Below are 16,760 nucleotides of genomic sequence, written 5' to 3' on the forward strand. Positions count from 1 at the left end.
CCTTGTCCCTGTTGTGTCACTGGATGACAGTTCCTCTGTTTTTTTGAGCTGTGTCCACTGTCATCAACTTCCCCCACTTTTAATTTTAGGAAGATATTCATTATGAACACTGTTTAATTACATGCAGACACCTTCTGTGTGCAGTTCACTTCAACTTCAACAGAGGTGAGGTCACCTGAGACACTACACACAGATGAAATAATACGTTCATATAAACATAAAAAGCGTCAAAAAGCTTTTTTTAATTGTCTCAGACACACAAGTGACGTATTTGTCTGAACTTTTTAGTGTAATTTGAGTCATTTTTTTCTTAATCTAAACTAGTTTTACATGTTTGAATGTCTCTCCTATCCATTTAAAATTGTAATCCCTTAAGCATTTCCCCTTTTCATGGTTAATATACCATTTGCTAGGTATATAGACAAAAGTGTTGTTTGTTTGGATCCAATACAAGAAGGAATACAAGAAAAAAAAAAAACAACCCCAGAACTATTCAAATGAAAATGTTTACATGCACTTAATGTCTCCACTTATCTCCTTCGTTCAGCTCTGAGAAAAAAGATAAAGTGTAAACTGAGGCCTCTCAACAAAGGTGTTTTTTTGTCTTTTGTGCTTCATAACGTGAACGGCGAAAACATTGGGTGTAGAAAAAAAAAGAAGAAGGAAAAATACATGTAGATGAAGAGGGGAGGTTCACCTACAAGCTGAAAAGAAACTTTGGTAATTGCCATAACGCAAATAATGAGAGGCTATGGGGGGAAAGTGTTTGAAGATCACTGTGATCAAGATAAGATTGGAGACACAGTATCATGAGGCTGTGCGTGTGTGTGTGTGTGTGTGTGTGTGTGTGTGTGTGTGTTGCAGCAGAGACGTACTTACGTGAACCAGGCACTGAGCTGAACCCTGCAGAAACGACCAGGATAAACGGCGTAAACTTCAGGGTGCTGTTGTGACGAGGACGGGTGTGTGTGATGCAGATGCTGTTTGTGGTCAGACAGCTCAGACACATAACACACACACACATTCATGCACATGTTGGGTCTACAAAGCTGGTGTTTAAGAGCAGCAGAAGGTGCCCAGGCATGAGTTATGTGCCATTTTAGGCAATATATCAACTGAACAACACATGAAGCAGGAGTCGCCCACTAGTGGACATGGTTCGGTGGAGTTTCACACTGTGTTTATATACATATATGGATGGGACATACCACTTTTTTGTGTTTTTGTGTACCACCATTTTACATTTTAAATCACTTTTAAAGACCCTTCTCTTCTCCTTGGCTTTCACCTCAGGATAAAAATAGTCAACCCGGACACCTCTTTGTAGTTTTTACCATTTTACTATTTTATTATGTCACTATTTTTTTACGGTTTTGCTTCTATTTTTATTGATTTTATGTTGCCGTGCCTTTAAATCTGTAGAGCACTTTGTTCAACCTTGGTTGTTTTTAAATTAAGTGGACTTGACTTGACCAATATCACAAACTCCATACCGATACAGTCATTTTAGGCCAATTTATGAACGCTGTGAACAAAGATGTAATTCTCCAACTGTGTCACAAATATTGTTCACCCAATAAAAAGAAATAACACGACTCAGCTAAAATGCTTTTGCTGATTTTTAATTTACATTTTCTTCAGCCTATGCAGAGTGAAGCATGCTATATTTTACCTTTTTTCTGTCCGATATCTGATCCAGCGATTTTGACCGATACCAATGATATACCAATATATACATACTACACATGACACTTTTCACTTGGGTGTAATTATCAGCAGCTGCATGAGAAAATCAAGGGTTATATGCGAAAGCAGGACCTGTCCTATTTAATTTTTATTTTAGTTTGTTTTTTTAAAAGAACATATACCTGTTGAAGCTCTCAGGCGGAGATGTGGGGCACTTGCATTCAGTATAAGAGAAATTCGCCATTGTCTGCCTCTCACATGATTGATGCTTGACTTAATCCAGTGCTGTCTGCGTCTTCCCAGGAGGGTGAGCCGCTCTCTTTGTGCTTCTCTGTCCCATGTGAAGCAAAGCAAAGCGGGAGAGTGAGGGTCACAGCTATTCGGCAGGGCACTAGATCCTTCCCACCGGCACATCTGCATGTGAAATCGCCATTTCACCCCTCCACACTCCCTAATTGTTGCTAAAATTATTTGTGAAATTGCCTTCCACCAGGAGTGTTTTCCACGGCAATTGTGACAATTTTATATGCACGGTGGGCCCACAGAGTTGACACATGCACCTCTTCTTTTCTGCCATATGTGCTCTTTTTTTTTACTCCAGCCTAATGGTGGCGCGTCGTTTTTTAACAATTACCTTTCAGCAATTACTCGTGTGTTCTCCGGGGCAAGTCGACCTGTTGTCATCAGCAGCGGGTCGATCCACTGTTGTAATTATGGCACAAAAGCTGTGGGAGCGATTAAGATGCTCACGCTGCGCACATTTACTTAATTGAAAAGGTTAACAAGGCAACAGTCTGTAACTTTCACCACACTGCTTTGTCCATTCACACACGACGCCATAAATTCCTGCCTCCGATTATAGATGGTGCGATTTTTTTTTTTATTTGTTTTTCCACGCGAAGCAAGTGGCTGCACGTGCATGTGGTCAGGTTTGACCGAAAATGTGCATTTTCGTTCATTTATTCTATTATTTGTTTAAAAACAAAACACGACATTTTAATTTATTATTTGCCTAAATACAATACGATAAATTCATTTTTAACTGTGTTCGCTTTTATAATTACATTGAACAATTATTTACTTTAAGTAGAATTAAAGAAAGAAAGAAAGAAAAAAAGAAAGAAAGAAAGAAAGAAAGAAAACCTAACATCCTAAAAGCATTAATATTCCACAGGTATGAACTCCACATTTTGAAAAATGCATTAATATTTAGATGTAACATTTTGAACAGGTTGTGATGTGTGTGCGCGCGCGTGCGTGTGTGCGTGCCCTGTGTGTGTGTGTGTGTGTGTATGAGTGAGTGAAGGGTCTTATTAGGGAGGCAGCAGTGAATTAAAAGTGGAATGCGCGGCTGTGATTGGTCCGCGCGCTCCTGGCTAAACCCACTCTCTTTCATCCATAAAAGAAAGGCCAGTGAGCCTATGGGAGCGCGCGCCTGTCTCCTCCTACGACATGCAGGAAAAGTTGGCCACTTAAACTACTTGTCCTCCGCCGTCAGACATTACACTGAACCCCATCCACATCCAGAGAAAAGAATAACATTGCAATCTTTCCAAATTCAGACTCGCAACTTTTGGTGCAACTCCTCCACATTGTGCAGCTTCTTTTGCGCAGAAGGCTTTTTTCAAATATTACTTGACTCTGTCTTGATTTATTTAATTTTTTTCTTGGTACATTCATCGCACCGGAGGAGAGCAACACTTTTATTTCCCCCCGGTGGACGAAGGGTTTATCCAGTGTCTCCGCCTGGGATTGGGATTTGACAGCAAACAGAGCGTCTATTTTTTTTTTTTTCTTTTGAGCGCATTTTGAAGACACCCCGTGTTTTGACTTGGACTTTGTTTGGACAGAGTGGTGTTTGTGTGTGTGTGAGTGTGAGTGTGTGTGTGTGTGTGTGTAGCTCCATGATGGCTACTTTGCCAGGAACGATGCCTCGGATGATGCGCCCTGCGCCGGGACAGAACTACCCCCGAACCGGGTTCCCACTGGAAGGTAAGACACATGACAGTATGATGTTTGAACTTGTCCTGCGCGCGCGCGCGTGCGTGAGTGTGTGTGTGTGTGTGTGACAGAACTCGTGTGTCACCGTGTGTTTGTGTTCGAGGTCACTTTGTTTCCGGCGACATGCAGTGAACCAACACGACCTCCAGTTAGCGATGATTTAACTTTACAACTTTCATTTTTAATTTTCCAAAAAAAGGCAGCATCTCACAGGTTTTTACAATTTATTTATTCATGTTTCAGTCTCATAAATAAATAAATAATCAAATCCTGTATTTAACCGCTTGTCTCAATAATCCCTGTTTTTATATAATAGCAATATGTAATATTTGTATTTATATCTTTAATAATTGATGCAGTTTTTTATTTCTTTTTTTAAATGGCAGAATAATTGATTTACTAAATGCAGGGCCTTTTCTCATTTATTTTAAAATGTTATTAGACACAACCCATCAATGATTTACCATTATTATAATTTAGATGATATGATAATATAAGACCTACTTTATAGTTTAAGGGGCTCTTTTGCTGCCTCGATTGTTATTCATACGCACACACGAACACGCGCGCGCACAGAAGCGATTTAATTGGTAATTTTCTTTCTTTTTTTTAAATAAACTTGTATACCCACCGCACTCAAGACGTCTGGACATATGGGCGTAAAAAAGATCACTTTGTATTTGCATGCATTTATGGGAGCAGTTTTCCCATTACGCCTCGTTCGTGCTCAAGTGCTCTGGAGCGAAACGCGCAAAAACCACGTAGCTCGCAAGTGACTCGAGCTGCGGGATTTGCTCAAGTGTCCTGTTGCTGCAAATGGCAATAACACACAGAGCAGAGAGACGGCTCAAAGGATCACATCAATATTTGTACAGCATGACTAGGAATAATCAAGGTGGGAAGTGTCAGCGTGTTTAGTGTTTCTCGAATGTGAAACTGCGTCCTGGAGTGTCCTCGGATTCATCTCGTCCTCCAGACTGACGCTGGATGAATTTGGCTCTCATTGCTCTCACGCGTCCTGCTAGAAGTCTGTCGCAAAACATCACACATGAGACAACGTGACAGCTCCATGTGAATAAAGATGATCATGATGTTTGGTTGTTTTTTTGTTGTTGTTGTCTGTTGTGGCGCAGTCTCTACGCCTCTGGGCCAGGGACGAGTGAACCAGCTTGGCGGAGTGTTCATCAACGGGAGGCCGCTGCCAAATCACATCCGACACAAGATAGTGGAGATGGCCCACCACGGCATCCGACCCTGCGTGATCTCGCGACAGCTGCGAGTTTCCCACGGATGCGTGTCCAAGATCCTGTGCCGGTACCAGGAGACTGGATCCATCCGTCCGGGAGCCATAGGAGGCAGCAAACCCAGGGTGAGTGGCGGCCCTGCACGAGCGAGTGTGACACAGTGTCATAGGGTCACAGCAGCGCGAGGGAGAAGCACATGACACCTGAGGAACTCGAACCATCACAGTCTGATGGTGCGAGAAAAAATACACACACAAAAACATGTTAAAGCTCCTCAACAATAATAATAATAATTACTATTATTATTGTTATAATAACTATTAATATTATAAGACCCATCTAGTTTCCATCATAACACATTTTAGTTATTCATTTTTTTTCAACATCCATCATATTATAGGATTGATAAAACTAATAATAATCATAATAATACATTAAAAAACATTGATAGGTCAGAGCCCATAATAATTGATTTGCATGTACAGCGTGCAACGATAAATAATATTATATAATATATATATTATAATATAATATTCCACATACTTTTCCACTGGTGATCATTATGCATCGTGGCAATATTCCTATGTAACAATTTTACACAACTATTACATTTATTCTGCAGATTTGTTTTATATTACCATCTTGTTTTGCCAATCCTTTTTAATTAAAAGTGCATTTCCTTCCTCTCTTCACCCCCTTTTTCCTCGCTCCCCTCCTTCACCTTCACACCTTTTCGAACCTAAAGCAGGTGGCAACTCCTGACGTGGAGAAGCGGATCGAGGAGTACAAGAGGGAGAACCCGGGTATGTTCAGCTGGGAGATCCGGGATAAGCTGCTGAAGGACGGGGTGTGCGACAGAAGCACAGTTCCTTCAGGTGAGGCTTCATCTGGTAAGCTGCACTTTTTCCTTTCCCCCCCATTATTACCAGCGAACACTGCAGCGTCAGCCATGAATGAACTTCAATGTCAATCCAACCTGTTTTAAACCCCAATTACTGATAATAATAATTATTATTATTATTAGTATAACAAATGTGTGGAGCAAGACGCAAGAAGTGTGGTTCTCTCTATGTTGTTGTATTGATACTTAAATATTGCTCATTTTGTTCTATAATTTCTTTTATTTATTATTATTTCAACGCAGCTGAACTCATGTAAAGCTTTACCTGTGCTACTATCTTTGTTGTGAGGTTTATTTCTATGGGTTTTAAGGGGCTAATCACCCATTTACCTCTTTGTTGCCATTAGTGAGCTCCATCAGCCGCGTATTGAGGGCCCGATTTGGCAAAAAAGATGACGAGGATGACTGTGATAAGAAGGATGAAGATGGAGAAAAGAAAACAAAGCATAGCATCGATGGCATCCTCGGTGATAAATGTAAGTTAACAGATAGTAATATGGCCCTTTTTGTATATATATATAGGCCTATATATATATATATATATATATATATATGTATATGTCTGAAAGTAACTCATTATGAGCATCGCAGATTGTTATTATATTATAAAGTAAACTTCAGCAGGGAAATGCTTAATTCCTTCTTCACGTTCCTCTTGGGAAAAAAAGCTAAATGGAGAATTTATTCCTGCCTCTTTTTTTTTGTTTTGTTTTTTAACTCCGAGCCAGCAGTTGATCATTTACTCAATTATTTATGAGCCTTTGGCAGAAGGTATTTAACTGCAGAAAATTAATTTGTGTAGCGAATTCCTTCCTCATCCATTCACTCCCTTTAACGAGCCCTAAACGACAGCTGACAGTTTGACCCATTTCACAATCGATGTCAGCGCGCTGACATTTCACCACTTGTCAGTTTAAGAGGAAATCAATGTCCATATTATTATTGGATGTATTAGCGATGCTGCGAGGAGGGGAATAAAGCCTTTTTGACGCAGGTATTCGCTGTCAGTGATGATTTCACGAGCTTTTATATCTAAAAAACAAAACAAAAACCATAAGATGCTTTTTGTTGTGTCATGTGGCTTTCACATTCTGCGGCATGTTCTTTCTTTTATTATTATTTGACTATAAATGAGTGGAACATAATTGATGTTTTTGACATTATAGGACGATTTTTCTTATTCTGCATTTATTCAAAAGCGGAGAAACATGTGTTTATTGTTTTATTATTGTTATTATTTAGACTATTTGGATGGGACTTTTTTTGTCATGTGGAGTGAAAAGTGCGCACATCCTCACAAACATTCAAATATTCTGATGATCATAGATGTGTTTAGAGATAGTCCACACACATGCACGCGCGCACACACACACACCCCTTCAAAAGGAGACTGCCCCCCCCCCCCCCAAAAAAAAAATCAAACTTGAATTTGGACTTCACAGTCAAAAACAAACAAAAAAACCTCACCTTCTTTGACGCTTTTCTAAAGTTCAGAGTCCGAGGTACAAAAGTAAATCCCGGAGAGAGAGGGGAAAAAATGGCAACCGAAAAGAGGAGAATGTGGACGCGTCCATTCACGTTGAAAAAAAGCGGGTCAAAAAGAGAGAGAGAGAGAGAAAAGTTTGGACAAAGGGCAAGAGGAGACATAAAAGAAGATGAATTATTCAGTGCGCCCCGCTGGTAGATAGTTTTGTAATTTTGGATAATGGCGTCTGAGAAGAATCGCTTGATAGCGTGAAAACGGTCTCCCCTTTTTTCTGTCACACCACACTTTTGTGTTTGGAGAAAAATTTCACCTTTTTTGTAGCAAATAGCGCCAGTGTTGCACGCAGTTAGTGAAGCGCGCTGGTGACAAATGAACAACATGGTGTTTTTTGAGCCGCTCAGTAAATTATTTCTGGATAAAGTGACTTATAATATAAAATATGACATTATTGTTATTATTATTATGTTGGTGCAAAAAAAATCCCCACAACGTTTTTCTCTCTGCTATTTATGTTTAAGTCAGGACAGAATTATGTGGGAGTATTACTGCAGTTGACAGTTTTACCTGCATCCGGATGGCATTTTAATAAGGTTAATACTTAAATGAAAGTGGGGACGATGGCTGCTGAATAGGTGGCTGTGTTCGTGCCGGGTGTAATAGCTCGCAGGCACAGTGAGAAATGTATTTATCCCCAATCAGCCGCTCACTCTCCGCGTCTGAGGCGCAGCTCTTATGTGGAGAAGGCTTTTAAAACAGATTAAACAGAGCCTTTTATTTCTTTCTCTTTTTTCCACTTTCATCTCAGAGCGCAGCTCACAGTGGGCTCGCCCTGGGCACTAAATTCATGAGATTTTTTTTTCGTTTACTTATCCAGCTTTTAAGATGTTATATATTTATCTGTTTGTTTATTAGGTCTGTGTATTTTCTCAGCGCGTGTACACGACGGATTTATCCCAGCTCTGGCTTTATTAATGCAGATTTGTGCAATTTGTTTTGAACTGTAATTTCTCAAGAAGGGTGCAGTGGGAGGTGACGCAAACCCAGGGTTAATGCGCTGAAAATAGTTTATCTTTTGATATTGTTGGGTAATCGTTGGTGATCAACGAGCGCACATCCTGCTCCACCCAAACACTCTGTGCCAAAGTTTTTATACGCGCAAAGAATCGGGGAAAGGCTTCTTGAACAAACTTGGACATCCTTGTGTTTTGCGCCACACTCGAAGAGGGAGAATTTGAAGCAGCTGTTCCGCGACGAGCTGAGCTGCCACATGGATGCTTTCAACCTGAGCGGCAGATGAGACACAGGACAGACACAGACAGGAGACAGGAGATGGACACTTGAGCAAATCGCAGTCTTACCTGAGTTCTTCAACCCTAATTAAACAGATGCCACGTGGGATTATTCCCGAGCATCAGGGGAGGGAAAGTGACAGAGCGATGGAGACGTGTGACTGACAAACCAGGGGACTCAGGTCAGGAGGAGGAGAGGAGGAGAAGAGGATGAGGTTACTGTTAGGTTAATAAATTATTACCTACACACGTAATTGTTACAGAAATATTTGGAGAAAATATGAATCACTTTCTGCATCGGTGTATTGTTTATCTGCGAATGTTTTCAAATTTATACAAGAAATTACGCGTTAATATCAAGTTTATTGCTCATATTGCCAATTATTATTATTAATATTAAGTGATTTAAGGTAGGGCAAAAATACGCCCCTCCATCTTTTCAACGTCACAAACACACGTGGGCCCTCACTAACGGACACACACACGCACGCACGCGCACTTTAAGTGTATGGTAATACAATGTAACTATATTTCGGGTCTAAATCCGTGCTGAATGAGAAGGACAGGGGAATGAAGCGAGAGACCACTTCAAACAAATCCATCTGGAACAGTGTGTGTGCGAGAGATTCAGTGAAAGTATGGGCAAGTTATTTAGCTATTAATAACGTTTTTTCCTCGGGCATTGAGAGTGACTCCATCTGCACTTTCTCGCAGCTATTTGGCGGGGTGGAAATTGAGGGAGACCCAAATGTTGGGCAGAGATAACATACCCATCATAGACCAGACCCTGCGCTGTGCTTCACTGCATTAAACTCGGATTAACCTCCTCCTGTCCCCGCAGCCACTCAAGCCATATTTCACTGGAATTTATATCGGGAGGCATTCTTTTTTTTTTTTAAATATATATCTATATATATATATATAGATATAGATATATATTAATATGAAGGGGACAGTGTGTGTGTGTGTGTGTGGGGGGGGGGGGTGCAGGACATGATCGATACATTAAAATAATAACAAAAAATAAATATAGCTCTCATAATTTTATGGTTCGATATGGTAACAGTTTAGTAAAGATTTAAAAAAAAAATCAAATCCAACGTTTCAGATTAATATATATATAAAAAATGCTCAAAAATAAACACTAAATCCGTTCGTTAATCACACTATTAGCCAACTCTGACCCGGGCATTAAACAGTAAAAATGGTGTCAATCTAATCAAAGTGAGTTATGTCAGATTACAGTGTACACTCCGACATAAGTCCCATTAACATCAATAGCAGGTAATCCAGTATACAGCCTACTATGGCTGTTGCTTAGTAACGACTAACTTGATTAAACGCTCTCTCTGTTAGAGGCCTACATACGTCTAAAATGCTGTGACAAATTCCAATTTTAGTTAAGTAATTGAGCAGAACTGTAGGGTTTGGGTTTTTTTGACACACTAAATTCAAAATAAATAAAATTATCATTTATTTCTCAGTTAGGCTACTTTTTTATTTGTTTCCCCGCGTGACTATACTTTAATTAAATAAGTATATCTTTATATAGCTTATTGCAACACGCTTTGTGTTTCTATTATTTCTAAAAAAAAATTTTAAAAAGATGATTGTCAGCGCTACTGCAGCAATTCCCTTAAAAAAATAAAATAAAACATGTTTTATAAATCAAATTTAATGGCGCCATTAATCGCAATATTCGATCCGTGTGACAAATTCGCAGGTAACACGAGCGAACTGTGCAGCGGGACAACACGAAACCCGCTGTTCAGGAGTAATGAAGAGCACATCAAGTTTTAAAGGAGAGCACTTAAAGCTTGTGTAGTCTTATGGAGAGAGGTGTCAGTGTCGACAGCATTAGGCTAAATAAAATCCACCCCCTCCCCAACAAAAAAAATGGTGTAGGCTTAAATTCATTTTGTGCTGGCATTTTTGACTTTGATCACATCAGAAAATATTCATGGAAGCACAAACAGTGGCTGTGCCGCCATTATCCCGGCTGACAGTGATACCTCTCAAGGCTGTCTATTAATTAAAGTGGCGCTTAGCATGTGGGACGACTCCCTATCTGGGCGCAAAAAAAAAAAAATGGCTTTTTCCATCTCTTGTGGGGCTCTTGAAAAGGAGCAATCTTTCCTCTCCAGCTTCTTGTGGGAAATTTAAAAAGTGTACAGAGGAAGACATGGGGATTTCTAGCTCATTTATAAAGACGAGTTTATAATCCTTTCCTGCTTAATAACTTAAAAGGATTCAATTTCTAACCCCCCCCCCCCCCCCCCCCCCTCCTCCACCCCATTTATGGGGTTATGATCACACATTGTTACACGCAGATAGTAGCATTTCAAGGTTAACATTTCCTGCTCGAAACATCAGAATATAAGCTGTAAGCCCATAGGTGCCCTTTGTTTCGCGTGCACGTTCTCCTCCTCACAAATGCCCATTTTAGATGATGTAAATATTAATGTGATAACAACAGATGCCTCTAAAACCAAAAAAAAAAATACATATGATATGATATTTAATTATAGCATATAATTCAAGCATCGAGAATTAAAAGGCTTATGTAAACTCCAAGGACTGGATGTCTGGTTGGGGGTCTCAAACCATACGAGACAAATTAAAGAGGAAGTGTTGCCCTCCAGGTATCCTGTCACAACAGTAGGGTTTTCTTCAGCGCGTCTGCGTCTCTGTCTGCGTTTTATTTCGCCAATTTTCACTCTGGGGCTCCGGGATCCCGCGCTTTGTCTGCACCACTGAAGTCCAGCATAAGTAAATAAATATAGAAGTCACAGTTTTCCTCTCTCAGGTTCATGCCAACAGGTGTGGGTTCACTGGTAAAAGCATATGTGGCTGATTTAGCTTCTTTTTTTTTCTTGGTGGAGTTTATCTAAAAAGATATGGCGTTACGATTCATTTTTAATCTAAATATCATGTTCCATGGATCAGATTAATAACCTATAATTCTACATTTCGTGGTTTTCTTTTTTTTTTGTTCAAAGTTATTTTTGGGGGGGGGGGAATGCAGATTAATCCAGAAAATGCTGCCCCTATCATACGTTTTAGGACCATATTAAACCTGTTATATTTAAACGAAGTTGTGACTCAAATATAAATATCATTGTATACTATTATTATTGTTGTTGTTGTGGTGGTGGTGGTGGCGATGTGGGGGGGGGGGGGGGGACGGGGTTCAGCCTCAAACATTCACGTTCCCCCACTTTTAAAATGACGCTTCCCTGCATGCGCGTTGTTGGCGCTGCTGATGGTTAATTGGCTGGAAGAAGATGAATGAGGCTGACAGGAATCAGCTGTCCACGGATTCCCCTGTGAGTCTGACTCGGAAATCATAACCTGACCAGCTTTTCCTCCCCTGAAACCAGCTCGTTGAACTTGTCACATCTAATTAGGGTGTTAGAACGCACCGAGTGCATCGGTGGGAAACAGTAGGTGGTTGCAGCGGGGGCAGCCAATGAGTCCTTTCTGGGTCAGATGGTGGTGGTGGTGGTGGAGGGGAGAGTGCAGCCTGGTTGGATGATGTTTTTTGTTGAATTGGACTGCATGCGGCTTTTATTTCTAAGTTGCATGCAGCGGGCTAAAGAGGCAGGTCTGCCCCATGTAGCCTTGTTTTAATTGGGTATGAAATTAATTAGAGCAGACATCTATTAAAGAGTTTTAAGTTTAGCTAATTTTTTTTCTCCCCCCACAGAGTTTAAAGGTATGACAGTGGATTAATGGCTTACAGCCAAAGTGACATTTTATTGCATCCCGTCACTTCTTCTCTGCAGCTCGTCTAACAGGTGTCAGGCAATTTTTCAACGAAGCAGAAAAACCAATAATTTCATATAATTCAGTTTTTGACTTATTATGTGGCACAGTGTAAAAGCGTTGCTTTACTGTGGTCACATCACAAACACATATCTGAAGTCGAAAATTGGTCTTTACAAGAAACATTAATTACATTTTTTTAACATGATTATAAATCTTTTACACACACACATTTCATTTTATGAAAATATATTATGCTGCCTGAGTGCATGGCCTTTATCTTCCATGCAAATGTGAAAAATACAACTTTTTATATATACTTTTTTTCAATGCAGATTCACTTGCACTCTTTTTTTTTTCTTGTATTGGCACAAAAAAGCCCTGTGATGTCTGCCTGCTCTGTGACAGCCTACTCTCACCATTGTTAAAAGAACAGCCACTAGAAAAGGACGAGAGAAAGAAGAGGGAGGAGAAAAGGCCCTTCTGTTATTTTCTGTTTTTGAGACTTGCTGCATGGGCTATTCAGGCAGGTTGATGAACTCCTCCAAAAAGTTTATTAAGGGGCCGAAAACAATAAGAACTAAAGCCTTTGGGTGCCCGGGCAGACAGTTTATAAACTAGCTGCTATTGTGCCTCAAAGGCAGATGCATGAATACTTTTGAATAGGGGCCTTCAAACTGACACGATCAGGCTGGACAGCAGCGGGTTTTAAAGGGAGATGGAGCTTCTGCAGCGGCAAAGAGCCGCTGCCTTTTTCTGCATTAATGTACATCTGCAAAAAGAAAGGGGAGGAGGAGGAGGAGCTGAGCACTGTCTGTCATGGTCATGCTGGTCTGCTGCTTTTCCCTTGGCCTTTGCACTTCATCTGTCAAAAAATATATAAATTACATATCATTTCATGTTTATTTATTCTGATATTTAGTCTGAATCAGAAGCGTTTAAAAAATAAAATAAAAATGCTGATGTATGAATATAGAGAGTGCACAAACTGAGTTACTCAATTGACGTTTTCTCTTTAATGCATAATTTTAAACAAATATTTAAAATAATCCCAACCGTTTATGCGCCCTAAAGCAAGACAGAGCGACGTGGACTCACTGTTGATTCCTTTGGACGGGACACACTGCTTAAGCACACTCAAGAAGATACATTATTCCTCTCCTTTTCACCAAACAATAGACTGTCACTCTTTATCCTCCTTCCCTCCTCTGTTCCTCCCTCTGCAGCTTTCCCTTTTAGTCCGCTCACTCTCTGGCTCTGTGCCTCACAACATCAGAGGGAGTCCAGTGATTTGTGACCCCAGCAACCCACACTTAATCTTGCTAAAGAGGGGGAGCATCCAGTTTGCAGCTTGGCGGGCCCCAAATAGACCAAGCCTGCTCTGGCAGGTGTCAACATTAGCAAACAATTGGTCCCTAGTCCCATGCCCTGTACCCCAGTGCGACACTGAACCTAAACTATGTGAGGCACACTGAAAGAAACCACATAATAGGGAATGTGGATGGGGAGGAGAAGAGGGGGAGGACAAGGGAGAGATTACACTCTCAGACAGCTATTAGCAAGGATGAGGCTTTTCTAAACAAACAAAAAAAGATGGCGATCAATACTGCGTTAGTTTACAAAGTGGAGTCATCACTGTGGCTTTGGAGTATTTATTTTCTGCTCCATTGTTTTTTTCTCGACTTCTCAAACGTCTGTGGGCTGTATTGGCAATCCAATTTAGTCTGGAGGGGGTCCCTTGGATGCCTATTTCTTCTCCCGGGCAGATGTGCGCTTGCTTTTCGCGGTGGACACTTCATTCATAGATTTAGCCCTGTAATGAATCCCAGTAGTGGACACTGGCCTGCTGTCCACAGGGAAAACAACTCACAGGGACGACAGTCCCTCTACTTCATTAGACACAAGTGTCTCAGCAAAGAGAGCAGAGGAAATGAGAAGAGAATGAGTTGACATGTGGACTGCTGCTGCTCTTGAGTGGGAATGTAACTTGACAAGAGGGTCAGTGTTTTTCCAAAGGCCATTTATTTATCGCTCACTGCTGATTCCTTGCAATACCACAAGGAGAGACAAGTGTTCTCAGTGGGGAAGATCAGTCGCAAAGGTTTTAATGGGGGAAAATAACCTATGGACAGAAATCCCTTTTAATTGCTTTGAGATGTCCTCTTGCCGTCTTGATGCCTCGTCTCCAAATAAAAAAACAAATAACTTCAGGTAGCAGCCGCTAAATTCAACCTCCTGCTGCACACATTGTTAGATAAGCTGCCATCCATTTGCTACAATAAACAAGCGTAATTTACAGACCTCTTGACCTTAACACACAATGGCGACTGTTGTCGCAAAAGAACCAATAACAATGTTAACAGGCAATAAAATGATTCTGAACATTTATGGCATTAGGGTATTCAAACTCCAAACTTGTCCTCATTTAGTTTGGTCTTGACTAGGTGAACTGCCAAGGGGGGGCAGACAGTTTACAGAGTAATTTCAGCTGTAATCAGGATTTAATTAACCATGTAATTTCATAAATTGAAGTTATTTCGCCTGATAGGTTATCCACCCAACAACCAATGTTGCTGCGGGTTCACTGACGTCAAATAATGACTAAGCCCTTAAAAACTCAGAGGTCCAGCAGTAATTCTGCAGGACAAATCGGTCAGGAGACACAAGTTTGCACGTCCGTGATTGAAGCCAAATAAAAATGACAAAAACAAAAACAGTCAAGCATAGAAATCACTGCCATCTTTGGCTCAGACTGACTGAACGTAGTGTGCTTTTAAAACCATGTAATATCAAATGTTATTGATGTCATAATACCACTTAATGCAGGTTAAACTTATATAGTAATTTAGTTAGTATATTTTTTGTCAACCATTTGTCTGCATTTATCACTGGTAATCATAACATTTATTTTTGTGGTTTAGAAAATATAAAAACATGTCAGGAACTGGGGGGGGGAAGAGATCTTTGTCTTGGTGATTATAAGCAATTGTTTCATTTCTTCCATAATAAAGCGGAGAGTAGAATGAGCGGATGTAGAGCAAATCAGAACATCTCAAGCTTTATTATGTCCATGTTAAATTTTGCAATGGATGAGCAGGTCAGAGTCATAATAGTTTATTGAAAGAAATGTACTTTCCTTCAATTTGCCTTGGCAGCTAAGGTTGTCAAACTCTGACAGCTGGCACAGATCAGTGCAGTGTGTTGCATTATGGCCGTCCACTGGTTACCATGGAGCGGCATTAGAAAAGACAAAAAGCATTTCTGGCTAATTTTATTACAATACAGGAATAGCCCACATAATGTGCAACAGTAATTACGTTTAGCACAGTCCGTGTTCTCCCCCAGTGATGAATGAGAGACACCGACCATGGTCTGCTAGTTTAAAAATCGCCATTAGCCTATGCTACTTAACGCCAGAACATTTCACATTTTATGCTCTTGATGTGCTTCACCACTGAAATATTCATTTGTTTTAATTGTGTGCGGGGATTTTTTTTTTTCCACAACCACAAAGACAATAAACATGTTCCCTCACTGTTACAAATCAGAAATGTGTTTTTTTGCCACCAAGTGAAAATGTGAACGCTGTTGTCCAAACAGTGGGGTGGAGCTCCTGTCCTATAGCCGACAAAATAACAACTTCAAATGTTGTCCCCTATTTTCTACTAATGGGCTTATTTCTGCATCGTCAGTCATTCCCTCCTTGGGGAATATGTAGTCTCAGTATAAAAAGCTTTGCTACTGTGCCACATTACCAACCCTCAGTATGGAGGAATATCTGAAATTAATGCCAAGCAAAATAATGCTCTGCTGTTCCCAGAAAGAAAATTGCTCCTTACAGGAAATACTCAATTTCATTTTTGGACTTAAAAATGCCTCATTTGGAAAAATGTGTTTACTTACAATGTACTAAATGTCAGTGGACTTTAACACAGTTTAGTATGTTTTTTTTTTTTTTAACACAGATCTTTGTAAGTTTTTTTGAGGTTTTTAAATTAACTGTATGGTATTTATTTATAGTTAATTCACATTGCTCACAGTAGTAGGGATAAAATAACATTCATTTACATAGACCAGAAAAACAAAAATCAGAAGTTTCATTCATATAGTTTTTTTAGTTAAGCTCACATTAGTTTTCTCTCAGTCTTTACAGCTCTTCTCTCCTCTGTGGTGTCCTCTACATCACTAAACTTTTACACAATATTTGCTGCCGAGCCTCATCCTGAAAATTGGGAAACTTCCCTGGGGCACATAAAAATGTCCGCTGTGCATTCCTATACTGTGTCCAGTAATCTCTCTTTGGCCTTGTTGAGAAAATGATTTGTTCCTCCAGGAGACCTCAGCTCATGGCCCTGAGACATTACTGTTTGATTTCCTGTGTAGGTTTT

General features: G+C 40.2%; 1 protein-coding gene across 6 annotated transcripts in view; it reads left to right on the forward strand.

Moving 5' to 3' along the window:
• Positions 1 to 3,350: 3,350 nt before the first annotated feature.
• The window catches only part of pax7a (paired box 7a), a 46,620-nt gene continuing 33,210 nt past the window's right edge, over positions 3,351 to 16,760 (forward strand). The window contains exons 1-4 of one of the 6 annotated variants that reach the window (XM_058631370.1): positions 3,351 to 3,678; positions 4,821 to 5,056; positions 5,677 to 5,821; positions 6,180 to 6,308. In XM_058631370.1, the coding sequence (XP_058487353.1) occupies positions 3,591 to 3,678; positions 4,821 to 5,056; positions 5,677 to 5,821; positions 6,180 to 6,308 (598 nt within the window). In that variant the 5' untranslated portion in view covers positions 3,351 to 3,590. The remainder of the gene's footprint in view (positions 3,679 to 4,820; positions 5,057 to 5,676; positions 5,822 to 6,179; positions 6,309 to 16,760) is intronic. The other 5 variants (XM_058631372.1, XM_058631371.1, XM_058631373.1 and 2 more) reach the window with 5 other exon arrangements.

The sequence above is a fragment of the Solea solea genome, chromosome 6 (assembly GCF_958295425.1).
Source record: "Solea solea chromosome 6, fSolSol10.1, whole genome shotgun sequence".
Lineage (NCBI taxonomy): Eukaryota > Metazoa > Chordata > Actinopteri > Pleuronectiformes > Soleidae > Solea > Solea solea.